The 16859-nt window shown below is 33.7% G+C and overlaps 2 protein-coding genes across 3 annotated transcripts in view; both read right to left on the bottom strand.

Moving 5' to 3' along the window:
- Positions 1-809: 809 nt before the first annotated feature.
- Positions 810-15023, bottom strand: LOC114333859 (zinc finger protein 845-like). Of its 2 annotated transcripts, XM_050644384.1 has the most exons (3): positions 14657-14789; positions 13438-13742; positions 810-2846 (listed from the first exon to the last, which is right to left on the bottom strand). In XM_050644384.1, exon 3 carries the CDS (start codon positions 2812-2814, stop codon positions 850-852), a length of 1965 nt encoding a protein of 654 aa, XP_050500341.1. In that variant the 5' UTR covers positions 2815-2846; positions 13438-13742; positions 14657-14789; the 3' UTR covers positions 810-849. The 2 variants fall into 2 exon arrangements, with proteins under 2 accessions (XP_050500341.1, XP_050500340.1); XM_050644383.1 differs by lacking the exon at positions 13438-13742 and having other exon boundaries at positions 14657-15023.
- LOC126880502 (zinc finger protein 664-like) overlaps positions 1866-16859 on the bottom strand; it is an 80981-nt gene continuing 65987 nt past the window's right edge. The window contains exon 3 of the transcript XR_007696611.1: positions 1866-1994. The gene's annotated coding sequence lies outside the window, so the exon portion shown is untranslated. The remainder of the gene's footprint in view (positions 1995-16859) is intronic.

Here is a 16859-nt window from a genome sequence, read left to right as displayed (position 1 = left end):
TCCAACAAAAATTGTGATCGTCCAGTGACGATTATTTCAGTAATCGGATAAATGCAAGTTCCAGTTGGGCTCACCTGCGCGCTAGGATCACTTTTTACGTTAAAAATAAACTGATTTTTTTGGCCGGTTTTTTTCCAAAAAATTGTGCATTAAGGGGTTAACAATGCACTGGTAAGACCTCACTTGGAGTATGCCTCTATTATATGGGCACCACAAACCGAATTGAATGTTGATCTGATTGAAAAGGTTCAAAAACGATTCTCGAGGTTTCTTTATGTCAGAAAGTTTGGTATCTATTCATACACAATTTCCTGTTATGCTAACTTGTTTTAAAGTTCAACGACTGGATAATAGAAAAAAATTTCATTCAGCCATTTTTATTTACTATGTTGTAAATCAGATTAAATATAGAGATTGCTTTTTTATAAATAATATTAAATTTCATGTTCCAAAAACACATCTAAGAATTATTAATAACAAACGACTGTTCCCAACTAATAAAACTGATTGATCTCCAATAAATAAGATGTTAGAATGTAACCATGTGATAACTGTGATATATACTTTTTAAATTCTTCTGTGAAACAAATAAAAGTTGCTTTTAAAACAAATCTCTAGTCTACAAAACCTGTTGTCGTAAAATTTTATTTAGATGTATAGCGTTTTCTTTTTTTTTTTTTACTTATTTTATTCTGTCTAGGTTTAGTTTTTAATATAGGTAGGTATTAGTTTTTAGCAGTAGTAAGCACTCTTTTAATGTAATAACAAGCATTGTGTTTTAAAGGAGGTTAAATAAATAAATAAATAAATAAAAATTAAATTATTTAATGAAGTTTTTACAAACAAATGTCACACTTGAAGTTTTTCTCCAGAATGAGTTCTCAAATGTGTTTTCAATTTACCCGCTTCACTAAACTGCTGAAAACAAATTTCACACTTGTACGGTTTTTCTGCAGTGTGCACTCTCGAATGTCTTTTTAAATTACCTGCTTGACCAAATCGCTTGAAACAAATTTCGCACTTATAAGGTTTTCCTGCAGTGTGCACTCTCAAATGTGTTTTCAAAGCACCTGCTTGACTAAACTGCTTAAAACAGATCTCACACTTATAAGGTTTTTCTGCAGTGTGCACTCTCAAATGTTTTTTTAAATCACCTGCTTGGCTAAATTGCTTAAAACAAATTTCACACTTGTAAGGTTTTTCTCCAGTGTGCACTCTCCAATGTGTTTTCAAAGCACTTGCTTGACTAAAGTGTTTAAAACATATCTCACACTTGTAAGGTTTTTCTGCAGTGTGTGTTCTCAAATGACTTTTTACATTTCCTGCTTGACTAAATTGCTTAAAACAAATCTTACACTTGTAATCTTTATCTGCAGTGTGCAATCTGAAATGTCTTTTCAAATTACTTGCATCACTAAAATGCCTAAAACAGATCTCACACGTGTAAGGTTTTTCTGCAGTATGTGTTCCTAAATGACTTTTTAAACTTCCTGATTCACTAAATCGCCTAAAACAAATTTCACACTTATAAGGTTTTTCTCCAGTGTGCACTCTCAAATGTCTTTTTAAACTACCTGCTGCACTAAATCGCTTAAAACAAATTTCACACTTGTACGGCGTCTCTCCAGTGTGTAGCCTTAAATGGATTTTAAAAGTTCGTGCTTCTCTAAATTGCTTGAAACAAATTTCACACTTGTAAGGCATCTCTCCAGTGTGTATTCTCAAATGAATTTTCAAAGTTACTGGTTGTCTAAATTGCTTAGAACAAATTTCACACTTATAAGGTTTTTCTGCAGTGTGCACTCTCAAATGTGTTTTCAAATCACCTGCTTGACTAAATTGCTTGAAACAAATTTCACATTTGTAAGGTTTTTCTCCAGTGTGCACTCTCAAATGTGTTTTCAAAGCACTTGCTTGACTAAACTGTTTAAAACAGATCTCACACTTGTAAGGTTTTTCTGCAGTGTGTGTTCTCAAATGACATTTTAAATGCCCTGCTTGACTAAATCGCTTAAAACAAATTTCACACTTGTAAGGTTTTGCCCCAGTGTGCAAACTGAAATGTTTTTTCAAAGTACTTGCATCACTAAATTGCTTAAAACAGATCTCACACTTGTAAGGTTTTGCCCCAGTGTGCAATCTGAAATGTCTTTGCAAACTACTTGCATCACTAAATCGCTTAAAACAAATTTCACACCGATAAGGTTTTTCTCCAGTGTGCACTCTCCAATGTGTTTTCAAATTACTTGTTGTAGTAAATTGCTTAAAACAAATCTTACATTTGTAATCTTTATCTCCAGTGTGCAATCTGAAATGTCTTTTCAAATTACTTGCATCACTAAAACGCTTAAAACAGATCTCACACTTGTAAGGTTTTTCTGCAGTGTGTGTTCCTAAATGACTTTTTAAACTTCCTGCTACACTAAATCGCTTAAAACAAATTTCACACTTGTAAGGTTTTTCTCCAGTGTGTACTCTCAAATGTGTTTTCAAACTACTTTTATCACTAAATTGCTTAAAACAAATCTCACACTTGTAAAGTTTTGCCCCAGTGTGCAATCTGAAATGTCTTTTTAAACTACTCGTATCACTAAATCGGTTAAAACAAATTTCACACTGATAAGGTTTTTGTCCAGTGTGCACTCTCAAATGTTTTTTCAAATGACTTACGTTACTAAATTGTTTAAAACAAGTGTCACATTTATAAGGTCTTTTTTCAGTCACAACTTGCATATTCTTATTTAATGTTTTTCCTTCATTGTGTCGATTCATATCATTTCCTTCGTAAGACGAATCTTCAATGAGTTTCTCCATAATTTCTGTTTTGATTTCATCTTGGAGATGACCTAAAATACAAATCAACTATAATCTAATTATTTGAGTAAACAGGAAAATAAATGTAATACTCAAATTAACCCATTAATGCATACGGGTATCATATGGAGCCAACATTTTTTTATACAGGGTGTTAGTAAGTAAGTATGACAAACTTTAAGGGGTAATTCTACATGAAAAAATAATGACAGTTTGCTCCATAAGCATGTGTCCGAAAATGCTTCGTTTCCGAGATACGGGGTGTTGAAGTTTTTATTTCAACCTGCCAATTTATTTATTGCTCTAAGACCAGTTGAGCTATGAAAATGAAATTTAGTGGGTTTTACGAGGTAGTTATTGCGCATTTTTTGACATGCAATTAAGAATTTTGTATTCATAATAGGCGCGCGTACGGGTAATGGTCTGAATTTTTTTAAGGAAAAAATAGTACGCCACTGAGATATTTCACATTAAAAATTATTTTTTTATTTTAGATTTAGTTTATGATGAAAACCCTTTCTTGTCTTTTTTCATATGGTGCACTGTTTAGTACGGGTAATGGTCTGGGTAACGGGATGTCAGCCAGTAGGAAGACCAAGGAAGAGGTGGATAGACGAAGTGAGAACAGATGCTAAAGAGATATTGAGGGTGGACAACTGGAGGAGAGCAACCAGAGACAGAGATACTTGAAGGGGAGGCTAGGGGAGGCAAGGGCCCGACTTGGGCTGTAGCGCCATAGGAGAGAGTACTTTCGTATTATCCCGGAAGAATCGCCAAGGTTTTGTTTTTAGAATTATCAGAATATCTCTTTCTTGTAAGAGCTGCGCAATTTTTTGTAACTAAAAACACTATATGACCCATAAACATAACTCTCTCTTCAATCCTGACCCCCCGGAGGGAGTGTAGTGGTCGACGTGATGTCGTGTATTGTCCGTCTCCAAAGATCTCTGTCTCTGGTCATTTCTTTTAATTCATGCATAGGTCTTTTGCATATTCCTGTAATCTGATCGATCCATCTTGTTGGGGATCTTCCTCGTGATCTTCGGCCTTCCACCTTTCCTTGTATAATGAGTCTTTCCATGTTTTCTGTGTTGGCTCTCATAACATGTCCAAAGTATTTTAATTGTTGGAGATGGACTTTACTGGAGAGCCGTTGGCTAACTTTTAGCTCTCTTAAAATCGAATTATTTATTCTATGGTCGGTCCAAGGAATTCGTAGCATTCTTCCGAATTTCTCAGGGTCCAAGATTCACATCCGTAAGTCAGTATTGGGAATATTAAGCAGTTGATCAACCTCATCTTTAATGCTCTTGAAATTTGACAGTCCTTCCATATTGTGGTCATTTTTGCTGTGGCCACTTTTGCTAGATCACATCTACGTTTTATTTCCTCCTGTAGTGACCCTGTGTTTGTGATTAATGATCCCAGATATAAGTATGAGTTCACAACCTCAAACCGATCAATTGTGGTTATATGTGGATGATTGTTATGTAGTCTATCCACTATCATGATCTTTGTCTTTGATATGTTGAATTGCAGACCAAATATTTGACTTTCGTTTTCAACCAGTCGTATAAGATCAATCAGCTCTGCTTGACTATTTGCAAGAAGGGCTGTGTCATCTGCGAAACGTAGGTTGTTTATTTTATGACCATTTATTGAGATGCCTTTTTCCCATCCATCAAGTGCTCTTCTCATAATATGCTCTCCATATATATTGAATAATTGTGGCGATAGTATACATCCCTGTCTGACACCCCGTTCTGAATGAAATTCGTTTGAAAGTGTGCCAAGCACTTTAACTGATCCAGTAGTGTGTTCGTATAGTTCAGTTATAAGCAAAATAAGGTGTTGGGGTACGCCCACTTCTTTTAGTATTTGCCATAAGTGTCTCCACTTGACCCTGTCGAACGCCTTACGATAATCTATAAAGCATATGTACAGTGGATTATTGAATTCCCTAGATTTTTCGATTATCTGTCTTATATTTAACAGGTGTTCTCTAGTACCTTTGGTAAATCCAGTTTGCTCTTGTGGAATTTCTCTTTGAAGGAATGTTTTTAGTTTCTCGTTGATTATATGTAGCATTATTTTACTGGCATGTGATATAAGAGAAATAATTCTATAATTGTCGCATTTATGGAAGCTGCCTTTTTTATGAATTGTGGTTATTGTAGATTTTGTCCAGTCTTCAGGCCATTGTTTTGAATGCCATATTTGGTTACAGAGTAGATGAAGTAGTTTTACGCCAGTTTCTTCTGTGGCTTTGAGCATTTCTGCTGTTATCATATCTGGACCTGGTGCTTTATTATATTTGAGCTTACTGATCGCGAGTCTTACTTCATTGTCAAGTATATCAGGTTCTTCTTCCACCTCGTCAGAGATTTGGTTAACAGGTTCTTGGCGTTGAGCATCTTTATATAAGTCCCTGCAATACGATCTCCATGTCTCTGCTATATCTTCTCTGTTTGTTCTCAGAGTTCCAGTGCTGGCTTCAATGGCCCAAGTTCTGGCTTTAATGTCTCTTGTTAAGTAGCGTATTTTTCTAAATAGATCTCTCGGCTGATTATTATGATCATGTCTCTCAATTTCTTTGCATATACCCTGGTAGTACTGGTTTTTGTCTGTCTTGCATCTTCGTTTTATTTCTCTATGAGGTTTCTTAAACTAGCTTTTTCCCTTTCACTATGCACGCCACTTACAAAGATTTCTTCTATTTTCAATTATTTGAAAGGTTTCATCTGTTATCCAGTGTTTCCGTTTCACAGGATTATTTATCTTTGGATGATCAATTGGTGTTGTTACACAATGTTTAAAAGTCTCCCATATTTCTTGTGATGTTCCGTTACGAATAGAGGGCATTAATTTCTGTACTTCCTGGAGAAGGTCGTCCTTCTTTCTGAGTTCTATCCTACATAAACATAAATACATATCTTAAATAGAGGTTGGATTGAAAATATTAGAATGGCCCGCAGCAGCCCAGATCTCAATCCTATCGAGCATTTATGGGATGAATTGAAAATAGCTATTCACTGTCATCCTAGGCCTCCAGAAAATTTGGTTCAGCTATGATGGCCCTGGTAGAGGAATATCGGGCTATTTCCCAGGCAAGGATAACACATCTTGTTTATTCGATGCTAAACAGATTGCGAGAGGAGGACATACCCACTATTGAATTGTTTTGTTGTTAATTTTGTTAACATTGTTTTGAAGCTATTTCTTTGTGGCATTTATGTAATTTATTATTCTAAATGGATAATGAAACATCATTAAAATCATTTTTTAAGTTAAATTGTGGCTTATTTCTCATTTCGAATAATATGTTATTTTGTTTGGTGTTGTTAAATTTAATGCATAATTGGAAAAACAAAGTCTTAGGGATGCCACCGAGATAATACAAAAGGAGTATGAAACAAAAACAGCCCTTAAATTTTTTCACAGAATTTTTTAGTTACGAGAAAATACAACGCTTTCATTCAGCCTCGTATAATGTCAAAGACACTTACTCCATAAGAAGACGTGTCTACTTCTGAAGCGTGTCTGTGAATGTGTTAAACAAAAAGTTGTGCTGTCACCAGAGGGGTACAAGGCCTCCTTTATTAAGATGGACTTGCTCAAGTTTTTTTTATGTATTTTGACCCATAGAACACTAATTTTTTGGGTAAAGGCTGTATGACACTATGCATTTTCTTGTATCATTTCTAATATCGTTTCTGATATCGTTTCTTGTATACATTTTCTTGTATCATTTCTACGTACATTTGTGCCCTGTATGACACTATGCAAGTTCTTGTATCGAAAATTGTATGAAATTCGGCACGTGATTGGTCGATATTTTGTTTGTCACCCCGTGTCAAGTTATGGTAGTACCTACTTCATCTACATCTACAGCTGATTTTAAGGATTTTATAAAATTTATAAACTTTTAATTAACATTTTAATGTTAACCAGAATTTTACGTTGACTGTTTGAGGTTGATTATTTGTGTTTTTATTTTGTTTTGATATTTGTGCTAAAATATTTGCATTATAATTATCTTCAATTTGATCCAAATTAGGAGCTATTGTATTTTGTAAAAAATTATGCACCATGAAACCTAAATTTATAGTTTGAACTTTACTAGGAGCTAAATATATGGTTATTAGTAGAACAGTAGTCCATAGCAAACGGTATATTAAGTATCAATATAAGATTTTTAAATAATACCTACAAAAACACAAATAAATTCATCAATACATGATCCCATTTTCATTTCAGCCGCCATTACGAGTTATTATGACATTTTAGATGTTTTACCAGCAGGTTTTACGTTTTAGCTCTTTGCGCAGAAATTGGCGCAGTTCTTGTACAAGAATCTGTAGATAGATAGATAGATATTTATTCATTTAAATAGGTTACCCTAATATACAATAAATGTAGAGAATAGATATTACAAATCATTTACAAAAATCAAATATAACTAAGCAACATCAAATGAAATTAAACAAACTTTAAATAAATTTACAACATATAATACCATACAATACCCACCCATAAAATTAACATAATAAAGTATTACATCACTTGTTTCTAATATACAGCTTAAGTTTGGTTTTAAAAGATTTTAGTGACATTGTATTTTTTAATTCACCTGGTAGAGCGTTAAACTCATTAAAACCCCTGAATACTAATGAATTCATCGTCATTCTATAATTTGTTTTTGCTATGTAAATATTCCCCATATTCCTTGTAGAATAATCATGCACATTTTTATTGTACACTATAAACTGCTTAAAGTAATCTGGAGCTACATTATTAAGTATTTTATAAACCAAAATCATTGTATAATAATACAGTTTCTCTTCAATTGTGAACCAACTTAAAGCCTGTAGCATATATGATACAGGTGTAAGTCGATTTGTTTTCAATATAATTCTCATGCCACGATTTTGTAGTTTTTGTAGTTGATTGAGTTTATTTAAATTAAACATATACAATATAGTTGCGCAGTACTCAAAATGTGGCTGAATAATTGAATTAAAAACTGTAATTTTAGCTTGAGTCGATATATTTTGTGATATTCGGCTAAAAAAAAAATCTGTGTCTGACTCAAATTCTTGTATCGTTTCTGATATCGTTTCTTGTATCTGTGTATGACACTATGCATTTTTTTGACATATCAGAAACGATATTACAAATGATACAAGAAAATGTATAGTGTCATACAGCCTTAACAGTTAATCCGGATGTCGATAAGATTGTTATAAACAAAAAACTTGCAAAATTACAAAAAAGCATTTTTTTGCAAAACAAAACATTTTTTTGTATTCATTGGCTGATTCTAAGTAAAAAATGTTATTACAAGTTTTTTCGAAGGATGCATAGTTTTTGAGATAAACACGATTGGACTTTAAACAATCAAAAAATTGCAATTTTTGAACCCAAATAACTTTTGATTAAAAAATAAAATAGCAATTCTGCTTGCTGCTTTTGAAAGTTCGAGTCAAATTACACCGATGTTGACTATTTGCATTGCTAAAAATTAATTTTATTATTGTTACACAAAGCTATAAACACTAGTGCTTGAGAGATGTTTTCAATGCATCTCTCATTTAAAATCAAACGAGTAGGTACAAGTGTAAGTGCCTGCAAACAGGCAATTTTATCTAAACAGTATTTGTTAATACAATAGACTCTCTCTATAACGAACATAGGTATTACGAGGTTTTGCTTATAACGAGGTACACTAGATGTCCCATAAAATTACTATTGAACTATAACACCTCTAATGAGGCATATTTGGTTATAACGAGGAAAAATGAAATCGAAGAATATGTTTCTTTACCTATTTTTGTCGTGATGGCTATAAAATTCCTATTGAACTATAACACCTCTAACGAGGCATATTTAGTTAACGCCCAAAATGAAATCGAAGAATATGTTTCTTTACCTGTTTTTGGCGTGGTGATGGCTATAAATAAGTACCTCAACTGCCTGTATACAGGAATGCCCAACATCTATGTGCTTACCGAGGCCAGTAGTGTAATAAATTTTAACGCCTGTAATAAACTTCTTCCTTTCTATTTATCTATCGGCCGAAATTAAATTTTACAATTTATGATGGCCAAGATTCATTGTTGAAGTCAACCATCGACACCTAATAAACTATGTAAGAGGCATCAAAACATGTCAGTAGTGGTGGTATGTAATTAGTCCACCATTTCAGTTCTCGTTCTAGAGGGAGTCTACTGTAGCTTATTATATATTTGTTTATAACAATGAAAAATTCATTTTTAGCAATGAAAACAATCAAGTATAATTTGCCAAATGAACCAAATCAATCCATCCCAATGGTAACACAAAATTATGCGGCTCATAGCAACTACGCACAGGGGATGTTTCTCACTCAACAACAAATGCAATGTACACCATTCACGATGTCAAAACAGGCCATTCCCGATCAAAGCCACCAAAATAAAGTTCAGCAGAAGATAAATTATTATTATGATGCAGTAAATCCAACTGCAAGTAATCAAACCCAAATAAGAAATGCCTCACTGTCAGAAAACAAAAAAATGGAGCAAGAAAATTCAGATACAGTAAAACCTCCGTTAACCGAAATAATTGGGGGGAAGGCAGTTCCGGATAACAAAAATTTCGGTTAAAAATAACATTGTTTTTTGTATTCTTCTTGTATAAAATTACATAGTATTCTTGGTCAAAGTTGGTATTAAAAACACTATGAGGTGATTTCGTAATATGTTTAATATTAATTGCAATCTTTAGTTGTATGACAGCAATGTTGACAAATTAACATCAAATTGTTTCCGTTTTAGGATAAAAATTTACTTTTATCGATGAAATTATTGAAACTGTCAGCCGTTTCGGTTAACAGAGGTTTTACTGTAATGAAGTATTTCAACCAAATGAGTTCCAAAGAATTGAATATAAGAAGCAGAGAAGAAATAGCAACAGCCCACAAATTAAAAAAAAATCCTTAAAGGTAAATGAATTTGAAAATTATATTAGCACACAAAATCGTTTTTCTTCACTATCAAATGAAGATGATACAGAGCAAAGAAATAATAACAAAAAGGAAATAGATAAAGTTCCCCCTTTTATACTATATGGAGTCTCAAATTTACCAGGTCTTCTAACATTAATTCGCTCATCTACGTCAGATTTTGCTTACAAATTGTTATCAGAAAACAAAATAAAAATCCAGACAAATACTATCGACAATTACAAAACAATCAAAAAGCTGCTGGAGGACAATAAAATCGTCAGGCATACCTATAAACTACCAGAAGAAAAATCGTATAGAGTAGTTTTACGAAACATACACCACAGCACAGACACAAAAGATATAACAGCAGAAGAAGGTCATAAGGTAAAACAAATAATGAATGTCCACGAAAAACAAACAAAATCACCCAAAAACTTGCTCTTTATTGACATTGAGAGAAATCGAAATAACGGTGATATCTTTAAAATCTCAAAACTGTTAAATGCAGTTGTTAGATTCGAAACACCCCACAAAAAGCAAACTATAGTGCAATGTAAACGATGCCAAAGTTATGGACATACAAGAAACCAATGCACTTAACAATTTCGCTGCCTGAAATGTGCTGAGTATCACGACTACCGTAACTGCAAAAAGAAAAAAGAGGGTGGCAATCCAGCAAAATGTGCATTGTGTGGAGGAGCACATCCTGCAAATTATAAAGGTTGTCAGGTATACCTTGAAATTTTAAATAGAAGATATCCCTCCAGTAATGGTGTGGCTGTACAAAATCAAGTGACAAGACCAAAAGTACAAGAACAAGAATCACAAAACACTATAAGCAGTTCACACGCTCCAGTAGAGGTGAAAACATATGCACAAGCAGCTTCAAATCAAAATCAAGTTCAAAATATACACAGGGTAGAGTTATTACTGCAGTTATCAAACAATCAATTCACCACGTTCCTTCAACAGCAAAATAATTATCTCCTGCAACAAAACGTTGCAGGAAACTTCAACAACAAATAGAAAAGCAACAGCAAGCAATCCTTGAACTAACCAAGGAAATAAGACATTTGAGAGATCTAGTACAGCAAAACACTAAATCCAATAATTAATGGCTCAAATATTTAAAATAGCTTTATGGAACGCCAACGGGGTCATAAATCAGAAGAATGAAATTGAGGCATTTTTAAAATTTCACAACCTAGATATAATTTTAATATCTGAATCTCACTTAACATCAGAAAATAGTTTTAGAATATCCAAATATTTAATGTACAATGCTGCCCATCCAGACGCAGCAAGAAGAGCCAGTACTGGAACAGCTATAATCATTAGAAAGGGTATAAAACACTATATTCTACAAAAGATTGAACAACCAGATCTACAAGCAGTCTCCATTGAAATAGAAGATTTAATCGGACCAATCTCGATAGCTGCTGTATACTGCCCACCAAATTATAGAGCTAACAAAAATTCTTTAAGTAATCTCTTTAACCAACTTGGTAACCGTTTCCTGGCAGGTGGAGACTATAACGCCAAACATACTAGTTGGGGTTCAAGACTGTGCGCTCCTGGAAGAGGCAGGGTACAACATCAAATCATATCAGAACAACACTTGGACCCTTTGTCTACGTATCAGCCTACATACTGGCCATCCGACCTGCAAAAGTTCCTAACTGTTTAGATTTCTTTGTTACAAAAGGGTTCTCAAGGGGATATCTAAGTATCGAATCAAATTTTGATATAGAGTCTGATCATACTCCTGTAGTAGCAACTGTACATTCAGGAATTAAAGAAAAAGAGCCTCTGCCCAAGTTGCACAATTACAAAACCAACTGGCAAGCTTTCAGAGAAATGATTGAAGCAAATATTGAACTAAACGTATCACTAAAGTCACCAGAAGAACTAGAAAAAGAAATCCAAAATTACACAACAACGATTCAGGAAGCTGCATGGAAATCAACACCTCCACCAACAAAAGCAAAACAAAAAATTAATTGTCCAATAAATGTCAGAGAAAAAATAATTGAAAAAAGGTACCTGAGTAGAACTTGGAAGCAAACTAGACATCCAGATGATAAGTTAAGGCTCAATGCACGACAATTAAAGGAACTACTAAAACAACTAAAAAATAACAGCGTTCAAGAATACCTAGAAAATTTAACGCCGTCAGATTCCAGCGATTATGCGCTATGGAAGGCTAAAAAAAATTAAAACAGCAACATCGTCATATCCCACCAATTAGAAAATCCAACGGAACATGGGCCAGAACAAAAAATGAAAAGGCAGAAACTTTCAGCGAATACAGTGGAACCTCGATAAATCGGATTAATCGGGACCGCGGCCGATCCGGGTTATCGAAAATCCGGGTTAGCCGGAGAATATGGTAAAAATTAATAAAATACGGTACTCTTACAGATAAACTTAATTATAATTGCCAAAAAAATGAAATACTTATGTCCAGTACATCTAAATTACGTACAGTTGTATACATTATTGTTCATTTCTTGGTAAACAAACTCAGTCAAAGTGAAAACATTTTTATTTTATCTGATGAAAATCGATCCGGGTTAGCCGGACTTCCGGGTTATCGGAGGCTGACTTATCGGGGTTCCACTGTACCTAGAAGAAGTTTTCAAACCTATACCAGCTGCTGCAACAAATAACGATCAAGAAATCTACAATTTCCTACAGAACCAAACCCCGACAGGAGAAAACACACTACACGTTTCACCCAAAGAAGATCACAACATAATCAACAATAATCTAATAAAAAAGAAAGCACGTGGCTGTGACTTAATCACAGGTGAGGTAATTAAAAATCTACCTACCAAAGCAATTAAAATGCTAACTCAATTGTGTAATGCGGTACTAAGGCTAAAACACTTCCCAATCCAATGGAAAATTGCAGAAATTATCCTTATACAAAAATTAGGAAACCTCCAAATGAGCCCACTTCATATCGACCAATTAGTTTAATGCCAGTAATGTCTAAGATCATGGAAAAATAATAGAAAAAAACTTCTACATATACTAACAGACAGAAATATGATACCCGACCACCAATTTGGCTTTAGGAAACAGCATGGTACCGTCGAACAAGTTCACAGAGTGGTCAACGTTATAAATAAAACATTTGAAGAAAAAAGTTATTGTTCAGCAGCATTCCTCGATGTTAGCCAGGCTTTTGATAAAGTTTGGCATCAAGGACTGTTGTATAAACTGAAAAAGAACTTACCACAGGAACTATATACACTCCTTAAGTCGTATTTATCAGAAAGATACTTTCGAGTGAAGTTTGAGTCAGCCTATACAAAACTATATTCCATCGGATCAGGAGTACCGCAAGGAAGCATTCTGGGACCACAACTATATCTGGTTTACACAGCCGACTTACCCACAAATCGTGATACAACGACCACCACCTTTGCAGACGATACTGCAATCCTAGCAGTACACAAAAATCCCGTCGAAGCTGCTGCAAAACTCCAGAGAGCATTAAATCAAATAAATACATGGGCACAAAATTGGAGAATTAAATTGAATGAACAAAAATCAAACCATATTGTTTTTACAAAATGTCACGGTGAATAACCTACAGTAACAATAAATAATAAGGTAATTCCCTCAGTTACCTCTGTAAAATATCTGGGCATGCACTTGGACAGGGGATTAACCTGGAGAACCCATATATGGAACCAACGTAAACAACCGGGCATAAAATTTAGTAAACATTTTTATCTTCTAGGGTGTAAGTATAACAAGAAATAAACTGCTAGTCTACAACACAATATTCAAATCAGTCTGGGCATATGGTCTGCAGCTCTGGGGAACAGCATCCAAGTTGAATGTATCCATAATTGAGAGATTCCAGTCCAAGGTGTTACATTCAATAATCGATGCTCCGTGGTTTGTTACTAACAGGGATATTTACAATGATCTGGAAACGAAAACCATCAGTGAAGTGATAGTGGAGTTAAGTGCAAAATACATCGTACGTCTTGAAAGCCACGCGAATGTGCTTGCAATTAATTTGTTAGACAACAATCAGTAATCAAAACGGTTAAAGTGACAGACACCAATAGATTTACCACATAGACATTAATATTTTTACAGTAGCTAAGTTAATATAGTATGTAATACAGGAATTTAATATTATCTCTATAGAGATGTGTGGCGCTGGTCACAATCTCTTCATGTCATTATTTCTCAGATAAAATGTGCCTATTTTTATATGTTATAACAGATTGCCTAATAAACATAAAAAAAAAGTATAATTTGACTTGTAACTTTCAGATGGTGTAAGCAGATTTGCCATTTTATTTTTTAATCAAAAGTTATTGAACAATTGCAATTGCAATTTTTGAACATGGCCATGCAAAAACTATGCATCCTATGAAAAATCTTTTTGCTTAGAATGACCCAAAAATTTCAAAAGTATTTGTTTTGGGAACGTTCAAGTATTATGTAAAGCGATTTTTGAAGATTTTTAGTTCCTCCGCTCTATGTAACGCACTCTTATGGGAGTTGTAACTATTGCGCAATGCAATTTTTGAAGAGTTTTGACCCCCCAACCTGCGTTAAGTAATACTTGAACGACCCCTTTGTGCAAAATCGTTTTTTTGTAATTGTGCAAGTTTTTGTTTATAACAACCTTATCGGCATCAAAAAATTCGTGTACTAGGGTCAAAATACATACAATAAACTTAAGTAAGTCCACCTAAATAAAGGAAGATGTCATACACCCCCTGATTACAGTACTAAGTAGTGGGGTGGTTGATTTTAGTAAAAATTCATAGATGGTCATAATAATTTGACAAAGGACTGTAAACTTAAATATTTATGGTTACTCACCTTTTTCAGTTTTTTGGTTTTCTTCAAATAGGTTAAGTTTATTTCCATGTTGTTCTATTTCAGTATTTATGGGGCATTTCTTTAAGTCTACAGAATCGTATGTGTCATGAGTACTTTGCCAATAATTGGATTCCTCCTTTATTTCACTTTCACATTTAAAGTCATCCAAAAGAGCATCATCCAAGTGATTGTCTATTTCTGTTTTACACGTTTCTTCGCTAATTTCTTGTTTTACTTCCATTTGATTATTGGCGTGATTTTTTAATTTTATATATTCCTGAACTACAAAAATTATTTTTAAATCACTTTTAAATTTAATTTGAAATCACTCAAAAGAAATAAATCGAATAGTAAAATATAAAAACTAAAAACAAATCTGAAGTGTCACGTGTCAAGTCCAAGTGTCATAAATAAGTGTTACCAATTTAATCCTAGATAAAGAATAAAGGTGCGTTCGCGGGTAGAGTTGACAAATTGTCGCCGACTCACTTAAATATAAATAATACCGTTAAACAAGGTATATTTACTTTTAATTAATATTAATAACTAATTATTAACTTATACTAGGTAAATATACGTTGTATATTTACCTATTACCGATATTATTTATATTATTTAAAAGTGCGCATGCGTGTTCTGCAATTTCAGGTTTTGTCGCCGACAATTTCTAACCTCACTTAAATTTTTTAGGATATATTTTTTTATAGGCACATTTCTTTTTTTTATTTTACATAAAGCCGCATCAACCATGAAAGTCACAATCACAATAGTTCTTCAGAAATGGTGTTGATGCTTCGATAAGGTAATTTTTTTAATATGATCAGTCCATGTCAGGTGATTGTCGAATCGGAATCCCAGAAAATCTGTTGAACCTAACTTGTTTTTTTCTACAACCGTGTTAAAAATGCAATTTTTAGCACTCCATAGGAGCGTTAAAAATGCTACTTTTAAAGCACTATAAAGGCCGCGTCTCACCATCAAATAATTTGATCAAACAGTTTGAGCAAACTTCGGAAGTACTCAAAGTGACGTCACAATTGCAGTTTTTTTTGAAATTCTAAAAATCTGTGCTCTTACTATCAGTCTAGTTTGATCAAATTTTTTGTATTGAGTTGTCTAACTTGTTTGTACTTTATTTAAATTTAAAATTTTTCATTATTATCGGCAATGAACACTCAGGATGTGACGTCACTAACTGTCACTTTCAGTTTGCCCAAACCAGTTTGATCAAATTATTTGATGGTGGGACGCGGCCTTTACACATAGTGCTTAGTATTTACAACTTACGCAATTTAAAAAAGGTGGTTTAAAAGGTTTTTTTAAAATTTAATTTAAACTGTATTATTGCATTTTTAACACGTTTGTAGAAAAAACAAGTTTATGTACCGGTATAATATTTTCGCTAAGAATTTTTAGACATTCCCCTCGAGTGTAGACAACCAGTTAGACTACCTTTTACGGGTCATAGGTTTCAGCAATTAACAAAAATATTGTATTTTATAAATTTATAACGTTTGTAGAAAAAATATTGTATGATATACGTGTTAAAAAGTACATTTTTAAGACACTCATATGAATTGCAGAATTCGCTTCGCTTATTGTGCAAACTTTCACATGCGTGCCTTAAAATTGTACTTTTAACACAATCATAAATAACTATTATGTCGTGAGTTTTAAGGAAATGTGAATAATTTTTAATGTTGAAGTTATTAGACTTTAGTTATTTGTTGAAGTTATTAGCTATTAGATTAAGGTAAATTATATACCTACGCGTAGGTATATCCTACACTATTTTTGTTTTTTCTACAGTTCAAACTCTAAGTGCAAATGGCTACCCGCTATTAGGTTTTCGTAAGAATGCAACAGAGGATGAATAAACCGGTAGGTACATACTGAATTTGGAGAGAACTCCCAACAAGATGGCTCTACTGGTTGAATGCCGTATCGAAAATTTGAAAGACGTAGATACCAGTCCATTTTGGCTGTTCTAGGTGAAGGAAAAAAGGACAGGACAGAGTATTGGAATAAAAGTGCGTCGTTATTTGTCTTGATGCCCCATTTAATGAGGTTCTGTTTTACAGAGGCAACACATGTGCGTATGCGGTTGAGTGTGCGCCAGGTTCATCCCATTAGGTTATTCTGGATGTAGGGGGAACAGTTCGGGTGGTTCGACGCCGACATTTCTCATAAACATTTTCCTTGA

Source organism: Diabrotica virgifera, chromosome 2 (genome assembly GCF_917563875.1).
Source record: "Diabrotica virgifera virgifera chromosome 2, PGI_DIABVI_V3a".
Classification (NCBI taxonomy): Eukaryota; Metazoa; Arthropoda; class Insecta; order Coleoptera; family Chrysomelidae; genus Diabrotica; species Diabrotica virgifera.
Note: the sequence above shows the minus strand (reverse complement) of the source record. Positions and strands in the feature narration are given on the sequence as shown.

Excerpts from the sequence above, each read along its gene's own strand:
- LOC114333859 (XM_050644383.1), bottom strand. The coding sequence starts at position 14,897 with ATGGAAGTAAAACAAGAAATTAGCGAAGAAACGTGTAAAACAGAAATA. Across the intron at positions 2,847-14,656 it reads AAACCAAAAAACTGAAAAAG|GTCATCTCCAAGATGAAATC; the intron begins GTGAGTAACCAT and ends TTTGTATTTTAG.